The sequence below is a fragment of the Moschus berezovskii genome, chromosome 22, assembly GCF_049115385.1.
Source record: "Moschus berezovskii isolate FMDL1 chromosome 22, NW_MosBer_1.0, whole genome shotgun sequence".
NCBI lineage: Eukaryota > Metazoa > Chordata > Mammalia > Artiodactyla > Moschidae > Moschus > Moschus berezovskii.
Window position 1 is genome coordinate 24,291,387 of NC_142481.1, and position 23,211 is coordinate 24,314,597.

General features: G+C 42.7%; 1 protein-coding gene across 1 annotated transcript in view; it reads right to left on the reverse strand.

Moving 5' to 3' along the window:
* PMFBP1 (polyamine modulated factor 1 binding protein 1) overlaps nucleotides 1-12,620 on the reverse strand; it is a 51,314-nt gene extending 38,694 nt beyond the window's left edge. The window contains exons 1-3 of the mRNA XM_088829981.1: nucleotides 12,597-12,620; nucleotides 11,086-11,157; nucleotides 3,126-3,281 (exon numbers count right to left, since the gene is read on the reverse strand). Coding sequence (XP_088686107.1) covers nucleotides 3,126-3,281; nucleotides 11,086-11,157; nucleotides 12,597-12,620 — 252 coding nt within the window. The remainder of the gene's footprint in view (nucleotides 1-3,125; nucleotides 3,282-11,085; nucleotides 11,158-12,596) is intronic.
* Nucleotides 12,621-23,211: the final 10,591 nt, after the last annotated feature.

Consider the following 23,211-nt stretch of genomic DNA (forward strand, 5'->3'; position numbering starts at 1 on the left):
AGCACTTCATTTACCCTTTTTCAGTCTGCAGGGACTTTCTTTATCCTCTTGAGTTCTCAAAAATAATCGCTAGCAGCTATGTAATAACACCTGCCAATTCCTTAAGTACTCTTCGAAGTATATCATCAGGCCCTGCTGCTTTGCCTAAAGCCAGCTTTTTAAAATACTTTTTAACCATTTTATTCCCTTTTTTAGTTTCTGTCTCAGGTTGGCACTGCTCTGAAAACTGAATCCCTGATGATTCTTCTTCATTTAAGAGAAAAAGCCCCATCTTTTCCCAGTTGTTGTCAGAACTTCTTTCTGTATCTTTGAGGTGGGAAGTGAGATATTTCCCCTGTAAGCCTGATTTAGTCTTATATCACTAGAGAGGTTCTTCCCGGGGTTGGGACTAGGGTGAGGTAAGTGATGGGCACATCTTAAGGAGGCATTCAATCTTAGGACTGACCAAGTACAGGGTTGGCACCTAAAGGATGAGTGCTCTTGGACTTCCCTGCTGATCCAGTGGTTAAGAATCCACCTTTCAGTGCAGAGGACATGGGTTTGATCCCTGGTCTGGGAATATTCCACATGACTCAGGGCAACTGAGCCCCATGTGCTACAACTATTGAGCCCATGAGCCCTAGAGCTGAGGCTCTGAAACAAGAGAAGACACCTCAATGAGAAGCCTGTGCACCTCGAGAATAGTAGCCCTCACTCGCCACAACTAGAGGAAGCCCATGGGCAGCAACGAAGACCCAGTGCAGTCAAAAATAAATAAATAAAAGTTAAAAAAAATAATGACAGCCCTCGACATTTTGCACCCCAGGCATCTGACTTGCTTTACCTCAGGCCCAGCTCTCTCTGTTCCTGGGACTTGGAGCACAAAGTTGTCTTGATTTACAAGGTCACTTTGCCTGTCCCTCTTTTACACACACAACATCTGATGTCATATTTTAATTTTTTTGCATAACTGTGTTCTGAACCTCTTGCTTATTTCTCCAGGTCCTTGTCCGATATTAGTCAAAATTTCGGAAAGCCTGGGTTCCTCCTTTGTTCCCATATTATATTTCCTTGTGGAAGGCAGGTCTTGCAGGGGTTTTCTGGGTGGATGAGGGTAAGTCTATATCTAATTCTGTATTTGTATGCATAGTCTGCAATTTAAATTAGGTGCTAAGTGCTGGGGGGAAAAAGAGCCTGTTTTAAAGCTTGTTTCAAGCTATTAGAACTTCTTTTGGACAATTAGAATAATAAAATATGACTTAATACCTTTCTCCCTCCAAGTTGCCAGGTACATTGATAAGCCACATGACTTTCCCTGACTGGGGGAATAAACTTGCAACAGTAATGGTGAAAATATCCTAAAATGTTAATATTTAGAAAAAAAATTACAGTAATATCCTTCCTGGGATCCATTTAGGGAAACCAATGAATTTTTCTATATTTGTGACTTACTGCAGAAAGGCCAGTACTGCCTTTCTAAGCGCTAAGTTGCTTCAGTCATGTCCAACTCTGTGTGACCCTATTGACTATAGCCCACCAGGCTCCTCTGTCCATGAGATTTTCCAAGCAAGAATACTGGAGTGGGTTGCCAGGCCCTTCTCCAAAGGACAGTAGTGCTCAGTAAGAAAAGGTAGAATTGAAAAAACAGAATTGCTTTGCTTTTAACAGTTTTAGGACATCACAGGGGAACAATTTGTGGTTTCTATAGGGAAGTGCTAAGTCCTGGGAGAACTCTTAACAGAGTTCTAATGAACTCTAATTCTAACTCTCTCAATTAGGAGAGGCGAGATCCTTGACTGCACCTCGAAGGCTAACTCGGAGGTCTGGCAACAGAGCTGTGCAACCAGTACCTGCCTTTTGTTTGCCAACAACTCAAGTCCCGAAGTAGAAATGACGACTGCAAGTTAGGAGGTCTTAGAAACCCGAAGTGTTTACAAAACTCTGGGAAAACATCTCCCAGCTGGCTCCCCAGCTTGTGTGCATAAATTTAGAGACTGGTTTAAAGAGCTTAGAGCTGGAGTTTCCAAAAAGAGAAAACCTCAGGATGAAGTGAAGTTGCTGCAGCTGATGAGTTGCCTAGGAGGTTAGTTCAAAATCAGAGTCTCAAGAAAGATGATCATGCCAGGAGATCCTCCTGCTCACACATGTTCAGGACAAGTGTTACTGAGTATCATGGCTTGGGCACCTCTGAAAGCAAGTCCTATGACAAGGAACCCAGCATCGAGTAAGTAGCTTGTGTGGAAGGTAATTTTAGGAAACTCAGGTGCGGGAGTGGGGAAATGAACAGGGCAGGGAAGGAAATTGTGAAAGGAGGTCAACCTAGCTGCCACTGTGGGCACCTGGTACTGGGCCCCGTTGAGGAACTCCCGGGGAGAGCAAAGAACGTGCCTGGAGTTATTTCCCCTGTAAGCCGGGGAGTAAGGGAGATGAGTTGCTCATCAGCCCTCTCCCCATCAGTCATTGGTTAGGGCTGCTTCTAGGGGCATTAATTCTTCTGCACTTCAGCTTGTCCTATGACTGGGCTCCTGTATCCATCCAGAAGTAAAGCTTTTAGGCAGAGAGCTACAGGCGTGGCAATAAAGAGCTCCTGCTGCACTGACAGGAAGTGACACCTCAGAGCAGGTGGAATGGCTGCTCTTTTCCTGGGTGATGTAGAAGTTTGTCCAAAATCCATTAAGAGACTTCCCTGACAGTCCAATGGTTAAGACTCTGCATGCCCAAGGCAGGGGGTACAGGTTTAATCTCTGGTTGGGAAACGAAGATTCCACATGCCGCAAGACTTGGCCAAAAAATAAATAAATAAAGTAAAATCCATTAAGAGGTGCTATTCTCTATACATAACTACATAACTATGATCTGGCTTTTTTTTTTTTTTTTTTTAAAGGGCAATGGACCTCAGGTGCTGCTAATTCAGTGTGAAAGACCAGGTAAAGAAAAGAACTCAGATGTAAATAACCTTGGAGATAAGATAGCAGGGCAGGGATGGTGTGTCTGTGTGTGTGTGTGTGTTTAGTTCTCTCTCATTGTTTGCTCAGTAAGTGCTCTTGAATGACCAGTGGGAGAACTTTCTATTATTTCTCCTACCCAAGGAGGCAGAAGTGGAAACAGAGGGAGCAGAGGTGGGAAGTTGACGGTGAATCCCTTACGTGGCTGCTGTTCATCATGGCCTCCTCCACACAGAGCTGATTCTCCTGCAAGGTCTTCCCCTGTCTCTTGCAGACATTGTGTAGATTCTTGATGTCAGCTTGCAGGTTCAAGAGCTTGCTGTTCAGACTGCTTACGTCTCTGTCTCTCTCTCCCACCTCGGCAGTCAGAAAAACAAAAGCATCAATTATGAACTATCAAGAAAATGCTTACTTTCGTTCACTGGTTGACAGAGACTTTAAATTTGCCGGAAATTTGTCCATCAACCCTTCACTGTTATTACTTATCCCATGTAACATTTACACAGTATCCATTTGTGAGGTGTCTGAGTGCTCTGCATTATTCAGACAATTACTTATTTACATTAATTAATCTTCACCCACTCCTGTGGGTGCATCATAGACGTTTCCCTTGCTTTCAAGAGAAAGTCAGTGCCTAGAACAATTGCAGGCACCTGGTGAGCTGTCTATAATATTAATGGCTCTGCCTCTGATGAGATGAACTAGTGAGATGTCAAATGGACTTGTCAAGACTCTAGTGAATCAGTGCTGGAGCTGATGTGGCTTCTGAAAAGTCTCTTCACTTTCCCTTCTACCCACTAAACTAAGACTTCCCTCACCTACAAACCTGGGTTTCTCTGGTGGCTCAGACAGTAAAGAATCTGCTTGCAATGTAGGAGACTGGGGTTCGATCCCTGGGTCAGGGAGATCTCCTGGAGAAGGAAATGGCAACCCACTCCAGTATTCTTGCCTGGACAATTCCATGGACAAAGGAGCCTGGCAGGCTATAGTCATGGAGTTGCAAAGAGTTGGACACGACTGAGTGACTCACACTTTACACTTATTACACCTATAAACCTTGTGCTTTTCTTTGGAGATATATACCAATGGGAATGAGTGTAAAATCCCTGGACTGATTGCATAAGATCCCTGTCTTTGATTATAAGTGAAGAAAGTGAAGTGAAGTTGCTCAGTCACGTCCGACTCTTTGTGACCCTGCGGACTGTAGCCCACCAGGTTCCTCTGACCATGGGATTCTCCAGGCAAGAATACTGGAGTGGGTAATTACTGCTAGCTCAGATGGAAATTAGTGATCAAGATCAAAACAGAGAATATGGGGCATAGTAGCTTGGGTGGGGTTGGGGCGTACAGCCGTGGGAAAGGGTGGGGACTCTGTCATATAGGATGCCACCTTCCACTCCCAGTGTTGTGGGTGACAATGGTGTGAAAAGAAATGAGCAAGCAGCCCTCTGTGAACCTGTTTAGTGCTCTCGTACTGTCACTGTGCAAGCTTTTCGTGATACTCGAGGACAGGCACCACCACCTTTGAGTTTTAGATTTTGGAACTGAGGCTGGTGCTTTTATAGTAGGTGCCTGCTTGTGTAAGTTACCCAGAGCAAGCTCTTAGGTGAGGATTCATGGCACCTGTGAAAGAAAACAATCCCAAGAGAAATCAGGACGTAGGAAGGGCACTAACTAAGGAAGGGCACAGTTTCAGACAAAGTTTTGTGGGAATGGCTTCAGCCTAATTCCACAGGGAACTCCAGAGTCTAAGTTACACCTTAGAGCCTGTCCTGATTAGATGCAATGAAACCTGGGCCGTCAGCCTCAGCATCGGCCAGTTAATGGCTAAGGGCTGCCTCATGGAGTGTTGGAGAAGGCAATGGCAAGCCACTCCAGTACTCTTGCCTAGAAAATCCCATGGATGGAGGAGCCTGGTAGGCTGCAGTCCGTGGGGTCGCTAAGGGTCGGACATGACTGAGCGACTTCACTTTCACTTTTCACTTTCACACATTGGAGAAGGAAATGGCAACCCACTCCAGTGTTCTTGCCTGGAGAATCCCAGGGATGGGGGAGCCTGGTGGGCTGCCGTCTATGGGGTCACACAGAGTCGGACATGACTGAAGTGACTTAGCAGCAGCAGTAGCAGCATGGAGTGTAAGCTCCCAAGGACTTCCAGCTTTCTGCTCTTGTGAGTGATGTGACTCCAAATGCCCAAGGGCAATTCTTCTAAGAGAGTTGTAGGTGCAAAAGCACACAGAAGCCATGAATGCCCAGAAATGGCAAAGTGGTCCAAGTGACAGTTTCCAAGGTCCCATAGGTGTTTAGCAGAGGAGAGTTCAGCTCTCCTGATCCTGTAGCCAGTGCTCTACCACCACATCCCACTGATTCGCTGACTTCTTAAATATATGAGCTTTATAAGTCATACTCCCGGGGGGAGCTGGAGACCTGATATGGACATCGTAAATCAAGCCTTGCTGGACAGGTCAGTTTAAGAGACCTCTGCACAAGGCTGGGGGTGGGGTGGGAGGGGGCAGAAATAACCACGAGAATCGGACACCTCAATGTCAGAGTATTCGGAATTCAGAAGGTTTCCCAGAAGTGCTGCTGTCTCAGCTGATTTATTCCATCATTTCCATTTAGTACCTGGACTTTTTTTTTTTTTTTTTACCACTTTACAGTTTAATTAGGTTAACGGCGTGGCTCTGTCATTAAAAGGATTTCATTATCTCAAAACTCTCCTTCTTCCTCTCCAGCGCCTGTCCCTTGCTCCTCACTTTCAGAAAAATAACAGTGGATGTCAACTGCCCCAAGCATGTAATTACCATTAAGACAATTACCAGGGACTCTCTTAAGAGAATGTGTGCAGAGCAGCTAAAAAAACAAAAAATGGTGTACAGACACTGTTCTCTAACTAGAAAACAAAATCCTTGATCTGACAAGGAGCAGCAGTTTGATTCTAGTGTTTTTAAAAGCCCTTTTCTCATGGCTGGCTTACTGGGAATAGTGTATGGAGACTCACTGAGGAGTTGGGGGGGAGCCTAGGGATTCCCTATTGCTACAGGACTCTCTCTTTGGCTTCTATGAGCAGATTAGGTGACAGTACAGTGCATGCTCTATGAAAGTGCCGTGTGCACTATACTCTTGCCTGGGTGCTAAATGTATGCATCAGGTGAGGATCATGTCACCAGATTGTTGTGTACAAAGCCGAGCACACCGAGGACTCACTAACAAAGTACCAGTGATATACAACTTGAGCTTCTCCATGTTAAAAGCTCAATACCCTCTCAGGCTGATTAAAAAACCCCCACTCCTTCTAGTTTTAGATGTCCTCTGAGAAGAAGGCCGGCTAGCCCAATTCTGTTGCACCACCAGGGCTTCAGAATTCGATCTTTAATGTACATGATCTCATCTAATTTGGACATTAGCACTGACTCAGAGTCTCTGAGGCAATTTCTTTGTTCATAAAACAAGAAGTTTGGAATAAATAATCCCTTCTTTGAGGATGCCCTCAGTTCAGTTCAGTTGCTTAGTCATGACCGACTCTTTGCGACTCCATGAATCAAAGCATGCCAGGCCTCCCTGTCCATCACCAACTCCCGGAGTTCACTCAAACTCATGTCCATCGAGTCGGTGATGCCATCCAGCCATCTCATTCTCTGTCATCCCCGTCTCCTCCCACCCCCAATCCTTCCCAGCATCAGAGTCTTTTCCAGTGAGTCAACTCGTCGCATGAGGTGGCCAAAGTATTGCAGTTTCAGCTTTAGCATCAGTCCTTCCAATGAACACCCAGGATTGACCTCCTTTAGAATGGACTGGTTGGATCTCCTTGCAGTCCAAGGGACTCTCAAGAGTCTTTTCCAGCACCACAGTTCAAAAGCATCAATTCTTCGGCGATCAGCTTTCTTCACAGTCCAATTCTCACATCCATACATGACCACGGGAAAAACCATAGCCGTGACTAGATGGACCTTTGTTGGCAAAGTAATGTCTCTGCTTTTTAATATACTATCTAGGTTGGTCATAACTTTCCTTCCAAGGAGTAAGCGTCTTTTAATTTCATGGCTGCAATCAGCGTCCGCAGTGATTTTGGAGCCCCAAAAAATAAAGTCTGACACTGTTTCCACTGTTTTTCCATCTATTTCCCATGAAGTGATGGGACAGATGCCATGATCTTTGTTTTCTGAATGTTGAGCTTCAAGCCAACCTTTTCACTCTCCTCTTTCACTTTCATCAAGAGGCTTTTGAGTTCCTCTTCACTTTCTGCCATAAGGGTGGTGTCATCTGCATATCTGAGGTTATTGATATTTCTCCCGGCAATCTTGAGTCCAGTTTGTGCTTCTTCCAGCCCAGTGTTCCTCATGATGTACTCTGCATAGAAGTTAAATAAGCAGGGTGACAATATACAACCTTGACGTACTCCTTTTCCTATTTGAAACCAGTCTGTTGTTCCATGTCCAGTTCTAACTGTAGCTTCCTGACCTGCATACAGGTTTCTCAGGAGGCAGGTCAGGTGGTCTGGTATTCCCAACTATTTCAGAATTCTCCACAGTTTTAAACCACTTGAATAACAAAGGTATTTTGCTGAACGTCAAATGAAATTTGCTTTGGAAATCAGAACCTAACCATTCACTCCTAAAGGCCAAATTATACAAGGGTTTTGATTCACCAGAATAAGAGTGAAAATGCTGGGAGAGCACCTAGGTGATTTCCATGAACCATGTATTATTTTTTACTGTAGGTGGTTGTAAGAAGGGGCTGTGCTCACCTCAGAACTCCATAAAGGCCAGTGTTTCTGAGGTCCCAGTAAACTTAATTTCTTGCTAATATCATGCACAGAGGTCACTGTACACTATTTCTAATCCTATCTATTTTATGAACGCTAAATTCCAGGCAGATGCCTTTTGAGTATCAATATGCAGTAGAAATTGATTTAATCTGACATTTCATCAATCAGAGCTCTGTAACCAGTACTGGGACACGAGATGAACTAAGAGTCTAATGCTGACCCTCAGGCGCCATCTGATCCTGCTCTAAATATGAAGTCATGAACAATCCAAAATTACAAGCCTCCCCTGCTAGATGGGTTTCATGTACATAAACCACGGACTTAGATATAGGCAAACCTTGAAGATATTGTGGGCATGGTTCCAGACCACTGAGATAAAGCAAATATCACAGTAAATCAAGTCACACAAATTTTTTGATTTCTCAGTGCATATAGAAGTTGTGTTTACAATATTCTGTAGTCTATTAAGTTTGCAAAAAAATTGTATTTAAAAAGTATATGCCTTAATTTAAAAATAATTTATTGCTAAAAAATGGTAACCATCATCTGAACCTTAAGCGAATTGCAATCTTTTTGCAAAAGTAACAAAGATCACTGATCACAGATCACCATAACAAATATAACAATGAGCAGTTTGAAATATTGCCCAAAATGTCAAAATGGGACACAGGGACACAAAGTGAGCAAATGCTATTGAAAAAAAATGGCATTGATAGACTTGCTTAACATAGGGTTGCCACAAATCTTCAATTTGTAAAAAATATAATATCTACAGAGTGCAATCAAGTGAAGCTCAAGAAAATGAAGTCTGCCTGTACCCAATTTTGCTTATAAGGGGTTGGAACCTGGTCACTTTATTTGAAGGCCTGTGATAGCAGCAGCAGCTACCAACCACAGGCAAACTGGTAAGTGCTGATGCTGCAGTTGCTACTATACTCATGATAGTTATTAGAAAATAGGTTACTTACTGAAGCAAATTTTCTGTATTGATTAAGTGAGTCTTTTTTCAAAGAGCATGACTTCTTGAACTATATTTCAAAAGATGGGAAGAAATTTTGCTCTAGGCTTCAAAAGTATTGACAGGACTTGCCTGGTGGTCCAGTGGTTAAGAATCTGCCTGCCAATGCAGGGGACACAAGTTTGACCCCTGGTCCGGGAAGATTCCTATGCCCTAGGGCAACTTAAGCCTGTGCACCTCAACTGCTGAGCCCCTGTGTTGCAACTACTGAGCCCACATGTAGCAACTACTGAAGCCTGAGTGCCCTAGCGATCGTGCTCTGAAATAAGAGAAGCCACCACAGTGAAAAATTTGTGCTCCACAACTAGAGAGTAGCCCCTCACTCCGCTTACTGCAAATAGAGAAAAGCCTGTGCAGCAACAAAGACTGCTGCTGCTGCTGCTGCTAAGTCACTTCAGTCGTGTCCGACTCTGTGTGACCCCATAGACGGAAGCCCACCAGGCTCCCCCGTCCCTGGGATTCTCCAGGCAAGAACACTGGAGTGGGTTGCCATTTCCTTCTCCAATGTGTGAAAGTGAAAAGTGAAAGTGAAGACTAGGCACAACCAAAACATAGAAATAAATAAAAGATTTTTAAAAAAGTATTGACAGATAGTCTTATGCTTCTTCTCCGGGGGAACTGATGTTAAACTGAAGCTTGTGATTCAGTAGTATGCTCAGGCCCCAGGAGCATTACAAAGATTCAAGATGGCAGCATTTCCCAGGATTTGGAACTTGAACAATAAAGCTTGGGTGGCAGTTTCCAGAGTAATTCTGGAGTCCACCAAAGATACCATAAAGTTATTATCTGGGAAGTTATTTTTGTGAGGATAAAGAAAGGTCTTCAATAAACAATGGAAAACCACCCTTAGCCCTCACTACCATTCAAAACATATCAGTTTATAGTCAGAGTTATGTTTTTAAAAACATGAAATCTTAAAAGTTAACATTGCTACAGGAATTTTTATAGTTTACTTCTACAGTAAAAGAGTTTAAAGTTATCTACAAAAGAGACATAGGCATTTAGAACAGTCTTTGGGACTCTGTGGGAGAGGTTGAAGGTGGAATGATTGGAGAGAATGGAATTGTAGCATGTATATTATCATAAGTGACCAGTGCAGGTTCGACGCATAAATTTTCCTCTGTTCATTTCTTTGCATTTGTGCTTTTTTAATAAAATTCTTTTTTAGAAATAAAAAAAATAAAAAAAAAAAATAAAAAAGCACACAGATAAAAAAAAAAAAAAGAGTTTAAAGTTATCTACAGTAATTCCAAACATTGCTATTGATATTACTAACTTGATTCTTGAGTTTACTTTTCCATCTATAAAAACATTACAGTTTTTGTTTACTTATGATGGGAATTAATGGGCATTTATGCAAGGTTTAGCCTGTGAGTAAAAATTTTGGAGTCAATTACATTCATATTGTGAAGACTAAGTATATTTTATTGTGTCTTAAATTCTTTAAAAACTGGCACCCTGTATAAGTATATGGATACACACATAAGTATTAGGATACACATGGCCTATGTCAGAGATCCACCACCTATGGAATATAGGCCAATTCTCATTGGCACATAATTTCCTCCAACATATCCTTGGAGAAATTATTTCCCTAGGAGTAAGCTCCAGAAGAATAGGGATCTTTGTTTTGTTCACTGCTTCATCCCCAGGCCCTAGAGCAGTGCCTGGCACAGTGAAGTGCCCCAAAGATATCAGGTGAATGAACAAATGCCCTTCTAGAAAAGCCATATTAGATCCTTTTTCTTCCTGCAGAACTTTCAGTGAATCCTGAAGGGCTCCCACTAGTAATCTAGTAGGAAAGGAGTTGAAACACCTCTTTTGGAAATCGCTTACCTCTCGGTAGGAGGTCTGTTAGAAAGCATATATCATGTGGGACAGCCCTACACTAACAAAAACATCCCCCTTAAGTCCTTTCTGGAACAAGTCAGGGAAAACATAAACACAGTTTGACTGAAATATTAAACTCAGCAGAGCACTATGTTTCCATATCAGTCCAGATAAAGAGAAAATGTTGGCAATATTTAAAAAGTGCTTAAGTCCCAAGCACTGGTTTTTTACACGTGGTATCTTACTTAATCCTCACAGTGAGCCTTGGAAATAAGTGCTCATTATTCATACTTTCTAGGTAAGGCAAAGAAGCTCAGAGAGGTTAAGTAAAATGCCCAATATCACACTGCTATTAGATATGGACCCAGACTCATCTAGCTCAAGTCTGGGCTCTTATATGTTATGTATGCTCTGCTGCCCACCTCTGTCTGAGATTTGAGGATGCTTATTATAGCAATTTTGAATCATGAAATTTGAAAAGATGTCCCTTGTGACAAAGGTTCAATCAACTCTATTCCTTTATACAGAGGAGTAAGAAGACTTACCTCATCTTTCATTTCCTTGGCACCTCTCAATTCTCCTTTAAGCTTTAGCATTTTCTGAGCTTTGTTATAAACCTGAAAAAGTCCAAGAATTTAAGATGGAAAAAGCATAAATTAGTCTGGCCCTTTAAAGATTTTCCACCTGGATATGTGCTCTCAGCAGGGAGTCTGGAAAAATTTCTGAACTGTTGGTAATACCTACTTGCCTACCCATCTGTTTGTGTTTTCAAAAGTGTGTTAAAGCCTTTGCTAGGAAGACAGGACTGTGGTTTTACATCTTTTCCAAAAATTCACCAGTTGGTAGGCTAGATAGTTTCTGAACTCATCCTTCTTGGAAAGTAAAAGGTCTGAAATGATTTTACTTTCTAGGTTTCTAAATATTCTATGGCTTAAATATAGTTAATATTAGGTACTAATTGTGAACCAGTTGGGATGTGCACATCAACTTCATTCTCATAATAACCCTGGGAAGTAGATACTATTTCTGTCTCCACTTTACAGAGGAGGAAATTGAAGCCCAGAGAGGCTAAGTGACTTACCCAAGGTCAGACAGGCTCTCTTACTACTCCATGGGGATCTGACCTTCCATTAATTTCTACTTATTAATTTGGAAATATCTGATGATGTGATTTTTTTGCAGCGTCAAGTTACTGTTATATTGGTGGTTGTAAAGTTAGGAAACTTGGAAAGTGCTGAAAATTATCCAAATAAAAAGCCTCAAGGAAAACCACAGATATTTGCACATATGTGTGTGTAAGTATAGGATGATGCATGTGAGGTCATAATGCACTGAACTTATTAGAATAATCTAATTCATTACGTTTTAAACTCTAAGACTAGAGGAAGTTTCCATCAGACACTTACCTGCAGAATAGTTCCAAGAATGAGAAGTTATCAAAATACTCATTCTTTGTAATGAACCACATACCCCACCCCTAATATAAGCCAAGTGGGAGAAAGAATGCTGGTGAGAATTTGGAATGTTTTATGGGGTTGTATTCTGATGTGCTGCATTGTTTACCCTCTTACGGCTTCATGCAGAGAGATGCATCATGGGAATGGTGATGTCAATCTGGCTTACCCAGTAAGGAGGGGCTAGGTGATTCTGCAGTAACAAATAATCCACAAATCTCAGTGATTTAAAACCATGAAGGTTTATTTTTCACTTGTGCTACATGTCCTTTATGAGTCAGCTGGGGCTCTGCTCTTTATTGTCCTCAGCTAGTAGAACCTCTATCATCTAGTATGCTGCCTGTTGCCATGGCAGCAGAAAGGGAATTAGGTGGATCACACACAGGTTCTTAAAGTGGAAGTGACACACTTCACTTCTGCTCACATTTCATTGGCCAAAACAAATCCTATGGCTATGCCCACTTTCTTCCTTTACCCCCAAGAGGAAATATTGGTGAATGTTACAAATCACTTCAATGCAAGATATCTTAGTTGATTGGGCTGCTGTAACAAAATATCACAGACTGCATATCTTATAAAGAACAGAAAAACTTTTTTCTCACAGTTCTGGAGGTTGAGAAGTTCATGATCAAGGTGCCAAGAGATTAGGTGAGGACCCACTTCAGAGATGGCTGTTTCTTTCTTTCTTTTTTTTTTTTTGCTGTAAATTCACATGGCAGAAGGGACAAGGGAGACTCCTGGGGTCTCATTTATAAGGGCACTAATCCCATTCATGACAGCTCCATCTTCATGATGTAATCACCTCCCAAAGGCTCCCACCTCCTAATACTATCACCTTGATGGTTAGGATTTCAACACATGAGTTTTGAAGGGACACAAACATTTACTCTACAGTGTTAGACAGCCAAGAAGATTAAAAATAGCATGGCCTAAAAGAACAGTGAACCGGTCTTTATGCCAGGAAGCTGCTAAACCTGGTTCAGCACCTAAGTCAAGGAGCAGCCTATGGAAAAGCACTCTTCTCTCCAAGCCTTTATTCTCCCTCTCTAAACTGAGAAGTTGTACTGAACGATGGCTTTCTTTCCTAGCTCTAAAGTTTACTGTTTTGGTTCTACCTTGATGGACATTCTTCTTTAATAGGAATTGTGAACTGAGCGCAAGCATCACATAAAGGTTGCAGTGGAGTAAACACATCCTTGAGAATAATATTCCTCTAGAGGCTGACGACTGAGCGACTAACAACAGAAACTGACTTACTGGATCGTCAGGAGATGATTCTTAAATAAAATGAAATCTTGTCCCAGAGACAGAAAAATGATTGTCTAATTCATGATCATTTCATCTACTCTGGAGTTACACAGCTACCACTGCAAGGGCCAAAAGCATTTGGAAGGAAACGTGGCAGGCACAGGCTCTCATATTTGCATGGAAATATATTTACTAAGTAAAATAGATTAGAGGAAAAATAGCTGAACTGTGTCCCATGAAGGAAAGATGAGAATCCTGTGAGTCATTAACAATAGAAGTGGGCAATTTGGAAGTGTTTATGATGAAAAAAGAAGGGAAGGGTTATACGATAAATTTTAGAAGCATTTGACAGTAATGTGTGCCAGATGGGTAAGGTAAAGTGCTTTGGGGGAGCCTCAGCTGCTTCATAAAATGATCACAGGAACCTTCACAGTGCCTTCTGAGGAGTGTGTGTCCAGTGTGGCTGGACAAATATTTTGTAGATGAGAGAATTCATCACAGAGGGCGGGGCTCCCCACCTGACCCATGGATACTGATCTCTGGGCACAGGACTTGGATGTCCCCTCTCTTCTCAAACTCTGATTCTGCACCTTCTGTGCTATTGTCTCCCGCATCGCTGTTGCGTCTCCTGCATCACTTCACATCCTTGTGCTCATTTCCTCCACTGGCATCTCCAGTTCTGTTGTTTCTTCCCAGGGAACTATTCTTTCTGTACTCAAAAGTTCTGCCATCTGCTTTTCTAGCAGGCTTTTTCTTGTTGATAGTTGTGACCACAAAAAACAAAAGACAAAAACTTGGTCAAGGGGATCGAGTGATGTTTTGTCCCTCTGAAGTTGGCCTCAGCCCCCCAACACAGCACTTTACAGATTCTCAAGAAACACTTAATACTACATCTAGTCATCACATCAGTGATTAGGGTAGCAGTATGAACTCAAGTGTGCAAAGAAAAAGTAACTATTTTTATATTACTCAATCTCTTTATTAAATTCCATTTATACCAAATGGCAGAAAATGGAATCTTTGTTATTTCTGAGAAATAGCCAGCATTTTTCAGTTAAAAAATGAAGCAGTTCATGATTCCTTCCACCTATTTAGGTCTCTCCAGATTGGGCCTCAGTTCTGGGGTCCTGGGTTGCTCTGGTCCCTGGTTAAGGGTGTCTCTCGCAGCCGGAGTGTGCTGAGATGTCTATGTGCTGGTCATCAGGCTGCAGAGACTGCATCTTCTTCTTACGGTAGCTCTTCTGGGCCTTTTTCATCCTCTGAGGAAGCTGCTAATGCAGAAAGATAGACACACACGTGAGACTGGTCTCAGGCTCTCTTCTCTTGGACCTGCTCTACCATCATTATACCACCATCATCTCCACCATTCTCTAGAAAGGTCACTTGAGAGGAAAGGGATAAGATTTTAAGATCTTGTTCACTCACGTCCCTGTCCCCCATTCCTGGTATGTGTCAACATTTCTGCCCCTGGACTGCTAAATCTATCTGGGGTTCTATTGTTTCCCCCATTTTTGACAATTACACTGATCTTACCAGGGTCAAATTCTCTAACTTATGTTCATATTCTTCTCTCTTTCCTCTTTATTAACTCAGAGAGTCTTTGTTTACTTGTGGGGAGAGGAAGGAAAAAGGTAAAAGTGAGCAAGTTCAATGAAACACAGGTTGAGTGGGGGCAGGATGGGAAACACACGTTAGTCCTTCTTACACCATCTGTCAGTATCTTCGTGACGTGACACACATGCCATCAACACAGGTGACTGGTGCTGACTCCCCATGAAACTGGCCACAGCTTTGGGCATATGGATGAACTACTGGCCTTAAAGCAACGCTGTCTGTTACTTTTCCTTCGTGACCTAGATGGAAGAATATCAAGGATCTATTTTTCTCATCTAAAACACGTTTCTGGGTTTTCACAGAAAGAGATACTATTTAGTTAAAACTATCCTTGGGGGTTAATCAAAACTTAACAGGTTTACCTACACTTAGCCATGAGCCTTTCCACCTCCTACCAATAAAAACTAGTGGTAAAGAACCCATCTACCAATGCAGGAGACACAAGAGGCATGGGTTTGATCCCTGGGTCGGGGAAATCCCTTGGAGAAGGGAATGGCTACACACTTCAGGATTCTTGCCAGGAGAATCCCATGGACAGAGGAAGCTGGTGGGCTATGGTCCATAGGGTCATAAAGAGTCAAACACGACTGAAGTGACTTAGCATGCACACACACACCAATATAAAAAGGTGGTGACTTAACTATTAAAGGGGGTCTTAATTATTGAAATGATGAAAGGATGTTCACTGTTTCTTCCAGTTTACAGTTACATGAACATCATGAATTGACAGGATGCTCCTTGTACAATAAATTGCTTCTGCCAAGAGCTCATGGACATAGCCATACTGTGTGGAGGCCTGGCATGAACGATCTACTTCTTTGGATCCAAATCCAGTTCTAAAAGAAAATAATCTCTGGTCATGTAGTGCATATCTGAGAAGCATAGGTGGGAGAAGGGGATGGTTTTGTCTAGGTTGGGGATTCTGCGCCGTGACTTAGTGATAGGAACCTGACACCAAGGTTACTGACTAGTCCAACCCGATGACTGAAGCTATTCTGGAGAGGAAGAAGGGCCAGTTAGGTCTTCCTAAAGGAGACTTTGGAATGGCTGAAGAAACAAAGGTCTTGAAGGAACAAGAGAAAGTGTCCCAGGATTTATCAGACTCGTTGCTACATGTGAAAATCTCTCCCTACAGCTAGCTCTTCTCACAGAGGCTGTCAGTTGTCTGTTCCAATATCCGTACTATAAATCTTTTATAGTAACAGAACCTTTATCAGGGTGTCTATGCACTCATCCAAAAGACTACCTATCCCAGCCTCTCTGGTAGCCAAGTATGGCTATACGTCTAAGTTTTGGCCAATAAGATGTAAGATGAAATACTGTGGGGAGTTCCTGGAAATCCAAAAGAGAAGTGTACAGCTTTTTGTTCCTTCTTCTTTTCTGGTTGTTTGGAATGATGATTTAGGGGCTGGTGCTCCAGCAACCAACTGGAATATGATGTGATGCTCACAGACGTAGAACCTAGGTCTCTGATGGTATGGAAACACCATGCCAGCCCTGAAGACAGAGAAAGAGCAAGTTTAAATTTATTCATGTGTCTATTTATTGCCACACCTCGCGGCATGTGGGATCATAGTGTCTCAACCAGAGATCGAAACTGCTCCTACTGCATTGGAATCGCGGAGCCCTCACCACTGAGAAATTTCTATCGTAAGTGACTTCTATCTTAAGTCATGGTTGTTTTGGATTTTTTCTATTTTAAGCAGTTAAATCTAATGCAAATGGCTGAAGTACCCTTAATTACAGTCCTCTTCAAGAGACCTCTTTACAACTCACTCTCCATTTACAGCACCTCCACTAGCTGCTTCTACATTTTGGAACCTCTGTTTCACTGTGGACCGACTCTTTGACCCCATGAACATTTTTCTCAACTGTTCCTTTCTCTTCCTCGACTTGGTTTTCTCTTGATACAGTCTCTTTGTTTCAATCTTTCTCTTTTTCCACTTGATGTATGGAGTACAAAGACCCAGGGTGGGGGAGGGAGCAACACACTTGACCCTCCTACTGCCACCATCGTTATTCCCATGCCATTTAGTAAAATATCCTCTTTTGAAGCACACGGTCCATTTAATCTTGGTTCAGTTCAGTTCAGTCGCTCAGTCATGTCCGACTCTCTGCGACCCCATGAATCACAGCACGCCAGGTCTCCCTGTCCATCACCAACTCCCGGAGTTCACTCAAACTTGGTTACCATTAGGATAAACTGACATACTGAAAACTCTCCCCCCTGATTTCTCAGTATCTTTCTTTTTTGAATGTGAGGCATCTTCTTTCTGTCCGTCCAAAAAACACACACTTTCAAGACCCAACTCAGTAGCCATTTCTGCCATCTTCTTTCCAGCCACATGTACTAATCAACACTTGTGTGACAGCTACTATACATGAGGCACTGTATAGAACAAAGAACAATAATTCTCATAGCAGCCTTGCCAGGTAGGCAACCCCTCAGACTCCTGTGGACTTAATCTGTTCACTTAAAAAAATATGTATTTATTTGCCTGCTTTAGGTCTTAGTTGCGGTGTGCAGGTTCTAGAGAGCTCGGGCTTGGCACTTGCCCCCTGGCATGAGGGATCTTAGTTCCCCGACCAGGGATTGAATCTGTGTCCCTTGCACTGGAAAGCAGATTATCAGCCACTGGACCACCAAGGAAGTCCCTAACTATTCACTTTTTAAAGGTAACAAAATCTGCCTTTATTAGGCTATTTGTGATTTGCTTTGTCTCTCCACAAAGGTAACAGTGGTCAACTCTAGTGAAAAAACAGGAACATACAGACTTCTCTGAAATAAAGCTAGATTTTCAGAAAAGTTGCAAACATAGTACAGAGAGTTGCTATATTTCCTCGGCTTCCCCAATTGTTAAGCCTCTTAGACACAATGAGTATAACTTATTACCAATGATACTGACCTTGGTCATTTGGTTATGTTGATGTCTCCTGAGTTACTATTTCCCCCATTACAACTAATAAAAAATTTCATAGAATCTGCTTCTTGAGTTGCCCTTTGCTGCTTTCTTCCTGATACCATACAATAAGATTCTCATCTCGAGAAAGGATTTTCCACAATTCGTTTACCTTCTCTCCTCACGTTAACCCCCTCCACCTTCTTGCAGGTTTCAAACAATTCAATGGAAAAGCCTGGGCCTCTTGGAGATGCTGTGATTCACAAGCGTTTGCCTGGGTGCCTGCTCTCCAGCAGGAGAGGGGTTAAATTCTTTGGTATAACTTCAGCACTGAACTGCCAAGTCTCTAAGGTTCAGCTCAGCAATCAAACCGCATAACCTAATAGAGCCCCTGGTGCTTCGGGAAACACAAGACACTGATTTATATTTTAATATCAGTAATTTCCACAAGAGCAACATTTCTGAGTGTCATTTTACAATTTCTGTCAAATGCCAGCTCAGTTTTTCTTAATTCTGTTTATTGTGTCTGAATTTGCAACCTCATCGGCAATGCAGATTCTTGGCTCCCAGGGGAGAAGAAAATTTTCGTCTTTCTCTGGAATGGGAAGGATGGAGATAGAGGCAGAAATGGGCCTGTAAAATAATTGGAAATGTAAATAAAGTACTGTTGATAATAAGAACAGTGATAAAGTACTTCTAGATGAAAAAGGGCAGGAGGCAGTACTGGACAAACTTTGCAAAAAAGTGACAAATGAAAGATGTGTTTGGTTGGGATCCAAACTGACTCTCCTCCCAGAATGGAGAATGGTTCTGTACACTGCAAAATGGAGAGAAGCGAACGGGTGTGGGAAGAACTTGGTTTGTTTGCTGTAAGATCGTTGCTCTGGCCACATTAGCAGTACAGCAAGTTGTTAAGGGTTTCGGGATCCTTAACGATCAAAGGTGCATGGCTGCATAAATGCCAGATGTTGCCATTAGAAAGAAGGAGCCTGGTTTTCTCCTGTATTCTTTGAACATCTAATAAAAGAACAAAGCTGGTGCTGTTGGCACCAAACCACCTCTACTCAGTGTGCTCCAGGCTGGGTGTGCATCCTGAAGCTGCTGGCTGTAGATGCGTGCTCTAGGGAGACCGGTGTCATCCACGAGTTCCTTGCGGGTCTGCAGCTGCGGTTTCCACATTGTCCTTTCCTGGACAGTTCACGGACAACCTCCTGGAAGAGCTCAACCCAATGCTCTTCTTTGAAGCCCAAGATTTAGCTTCAACTAGAGAGTGCTGCTTCTTTGCTTGTAACATACAGCCACCCAAGAGTCAGAAGTGAGGACTCTGTAACCTGGTGAAGCTTCTGGTGTGGCTACTCAGGGCCTTTCCCAAATGGCAGTGTCATAAGTGCCCATAATCCTTCTTTTTTGCCAAAGCCATAGGCCTGTCAGGTCACTGCGAGCCCAAAGCTAGTTGCTCTGCCTCCAGTTGCTGTTAAGACCTCCTGCTTTTCGCCAGGATCCTTTAGCTTCATACACTCTAAATCCAACATCATGTCTCATTGCCAAACCTCTGGCAGAAGCTGTGTTGAGTTTCTCAGTGGAGCTATCGACCACATTGACTGAAGCCGCAGCAACGTGTTTCTCCCCGTCCAAAAGGGTAAAAATAACAGGAACAAGTTGTCGGAAATGAAATTTCAATTCATCCACGCCCTTTCTACACTTCTGCTGCGACTCCCAAGCAGGGATCAATAGTGTTTAGACAGCCAAGGAGATTTTTTCCCCTCTTAAAGCACCAGATCAATAGTAAAAAAAAAAAAAAATCCTCCAGCCCTCTGTATGTGTTGTAGTAAATGTGAACAAATCAGAGGCCTTCGGCTAAACGGATTGACGGAAGGCAGCAGCAGTCCGGCGCCGTGTAACTAAGAGCCCATCAACCGTGCGGGTGGCAATGAGGGAGGAGACCACAAGGCCGCGGGTGAACGCAGGCGCTCCCTCAGTTCCATCACAAGGGGGCCTCAAAGGGAATTTTTGTCCCCAAAAGGAAGGGAAAAATTAAAAGATTACTGTGCATTACAGCATGTGGGTGTGACTTTTACAAAAATTAGGAACAGTCAGGACCCTTTCGGAGAAGGCAATGGCAAGCCACTCCAGTACTCTTGCCTAGAAAATCCCATGGATGGAGGAGCCTGGTAGGCTGCAGTCCGTGGGGTTGCTAAGGGTCGGACATGACTGAGCGACTTCACTTTCACTTTTCACTTTCACACATTGGAGAAGGAAATGGCAACCCACTCCAGTGTTCTTGCCTGGAGAATCCCAGGGACGGGGGAGCCTGGTGGGCTGCCGTCTATGGGGTCACACAGAGTCGGACACGACTGAAGTGACTTAGCAGCAGCAGGACCCTTTATGGAAATGAATTTTATTTGAAGATAGCTTGGGTGGTGGGGTACAATATACTCCTCCATTTTGTCGCTGCTTTTTTAATTTTCTTTTTTTTTTTTTTTAAAGTTTTTGGCTACCTATTGCTTTTCCTCACTGCTTTACAAATTTCATTTTCCACAATGCTGTCCAGCTCTCAAACATCTTTTCCCTTAGAAAGATGCTGAATGCCGCTTTACTGGGTGGCCTGCCTTTAGCCCAGCAAGGCATGCCTCTGACTCACCTGGGTTCCTCACTTGCCATCACTGATGTTCTCTGAAGTCTGTTCTCTCTCCTTCCCTTAATCCCATTATTCATATGAGGGAGAAATTGAAGTTCAATTCTGATTTTCCTCAAATGATTTACCCAGGAGCAACCTTTCCCTGCCATTATAAAAATTTCTGTATTGCATCTTTTTTTTTTCTGCCATAGGTAAATAATACAGTGTGCAGATATTCACATGGATATTCTAGTCATTAGACTGACTTCCAAATTTGGTCTTTGTGTTTCAAGAGAGAGAGAGAACTGATGGACTGAAGCCTTAATTATGGTGTGAGAAGCTGAAGATTTCTGACAATCCAATTCCTTAACTTCACTTGGAAAAGCCAACCCAAGGGCTCAAAAGACTATCACATAGCTGGTGCCGGTTTGTGGGATGAAAAGTTATTCAGACTGCAAAGATGAACTGATATGAACATGTGAATGTTGGTTTTTATTATAAAAGACTTGTTATTCTTATCGATGATTATCATGCTAAGTTCTGTAATGAATTAAAATTTTATTTGAAATAAAGCACTGGCTAAATCTAATATAGAAGCATAGAAAAATGATAGCATGTCAACATATATTAGCTTTAGATAATATAATTTTTGTGGTAAGTTTAGTTATGCAAATGTTTATAGCCATAGATAAAAGAAATGATTCTTACTGATTATGCTATAAACAGAAGCTTTTCCTGGAGTCCCTTCCTGCCTCTTCTATGCCCATACTTTAAACCAGACCTGTTCTTCTTACAGTCACTGGCATATCTGAAAGATCTCCTAGGGGGAAAAGAGATATAACTCAGTCATTTTAAATAATCAAGAGGTTAGGTGATAGCAGAAAAAGTCCCTCTCAGTGGATGAAAAAAAGAGAAATAGAAAAATACAAATATTAATGTATTCAGTGATTAAAAAGTGCCAAGAACCCAGTATGCATCAGGTGAAGAAGAAATGAACAAAGACGAATATAACTACCAGGACAGAGGTTCCACAAAACAGTCCACTTCTCTCCTGTCAGGGGCTCACACAGTGTGCAGCCTTGTTCTGTAGCTTCTCCTTCTCTATGATTCTTCTTATCAGCAAGTTAAAGGTTTAAATATTTGAATACATAATGCAGCCGACTGATTCCAAAACGTGGAAAGGCACTGGGCCAGGTTTCTCTTTGTCCATTACTTTCTACCCGTTTCTCTTCTCGTTAGGGATGTTCAGGGGATGGAGGTGGGGAGAACACATGCTTGGAAGAAGAGCCAAGGCTTGGAGGTAACTGTTTGCAGTTACTATTCGTATGAAGATTGTTCTAGGACAAAATCCCCAGTACAGATCCCATTTGCAGCTCCAGATCTATGTATGCAATTGCCTTCTAGAGATCTATTCTTGATTGCTCCACAGATTTAAGCAGTTCAGGATCTCCAAAACGAAATCCATAATCCTTTATTCCAAACCTGCTACTCTTTCTTTGTCATCTATTTTGGTTATAGAACAAACACGTATAACATTTATTACCTGGAAGGCATTGTTCTGAGCATGTCAGTATTAACCCACGTAATCCAAATGACAACTCTATGATACAGGTACTCTGGTTATCTTCATCATTGGCCCCAAATGAAACAGTGGTAAAGCCAGGATTCAAACCCAGGTAGCCCAGCTCTGAGTTTGTGCTCTGAATCGCTGTCACACACTGCCTCATTGAAAGGCACCACCCACTCTGTTTGTCATCTCCAATGACACTGCCCGTTCCTCCAGCAACCAACGATATGATCATGGCATTTACTTGCTTAAAACCTTTCAATAATTCTGCATTGCTCTCATGATAGAAGACAGACTCTTAAAATGGTTTACGGGCCCTCCCTGATCTGTGTGCTGCGCTCCTGACCCTCCTCCCTGCCCTTACTCACACCCCCACTCTAGCTCCACTGAGCTATGTTCAGTTTCTCAGACATACCCTGAATCTTTTTCAAGCTGCCTGTGCTTATGTGCATCATTCCATTTCCTTCCTCCTATCATCTTTGGGCTAACTCCAGCTGATGTCTCAGGATTCAGGTAAATATTATTTTCTCTACAAAGGCTGGTCTGGCTCCTGGAGCCTGGATTCTTTCTCCAAGCATGTGCTCCCACCTGGTCTCCTGAATATTTCTAATGAGGCAGTCACTGCACCTTCTTAGGATTGTGGGCATGCTGGTCTGTATCTCCCTCAAGAGCAGCAGTCCCCAACCTTTTAGGCACCAGGGAGCGGTTTTGTGGAAGAAAATTTCTCCACGGACCGGGAGTGGGGTGGGGATGATTCTGGTTTCTCCCACTTGCTCATCTCCTGTTGTGCGGCCCAGTTTCTAATAGGCCACTGACCAACTGGTACTGGCCTGTGGCCCTGGGGGGACCCCTGCTCTAGAATGCAAATGCATTAGATTGAAGGACTGTGTGGTCTTGTTCACCATCTTATCTCAAATGAGTAGATAAGTACCCGACACATTGTGTGTGTTAGTCGCTCAGTCAAGTGCGACTCTGCAACTCCATGGACTGTAGCCTGGCAGGCTCCTCTGTCCATGGCATTCTCCAGGTAAGAACACTGAAGTGGTTTGCCATTTCCTTCTTATAGTAGATGCTCAGTAACATTAATTGAAAGAATGATTAGCCAACTAACTAATATACAGTGAGAAATCACTGTCACAGGAGCTAGAATATTCTCAGTCCCTGTGACCAGCACATGCTCTTTCTATATATAGGAAGACCAACATGAAAAACCCAGAAGGATTCTGGTTGACAGAATCAGGACTAAGGGGTATCTAAAGAGTCCAGTGTTG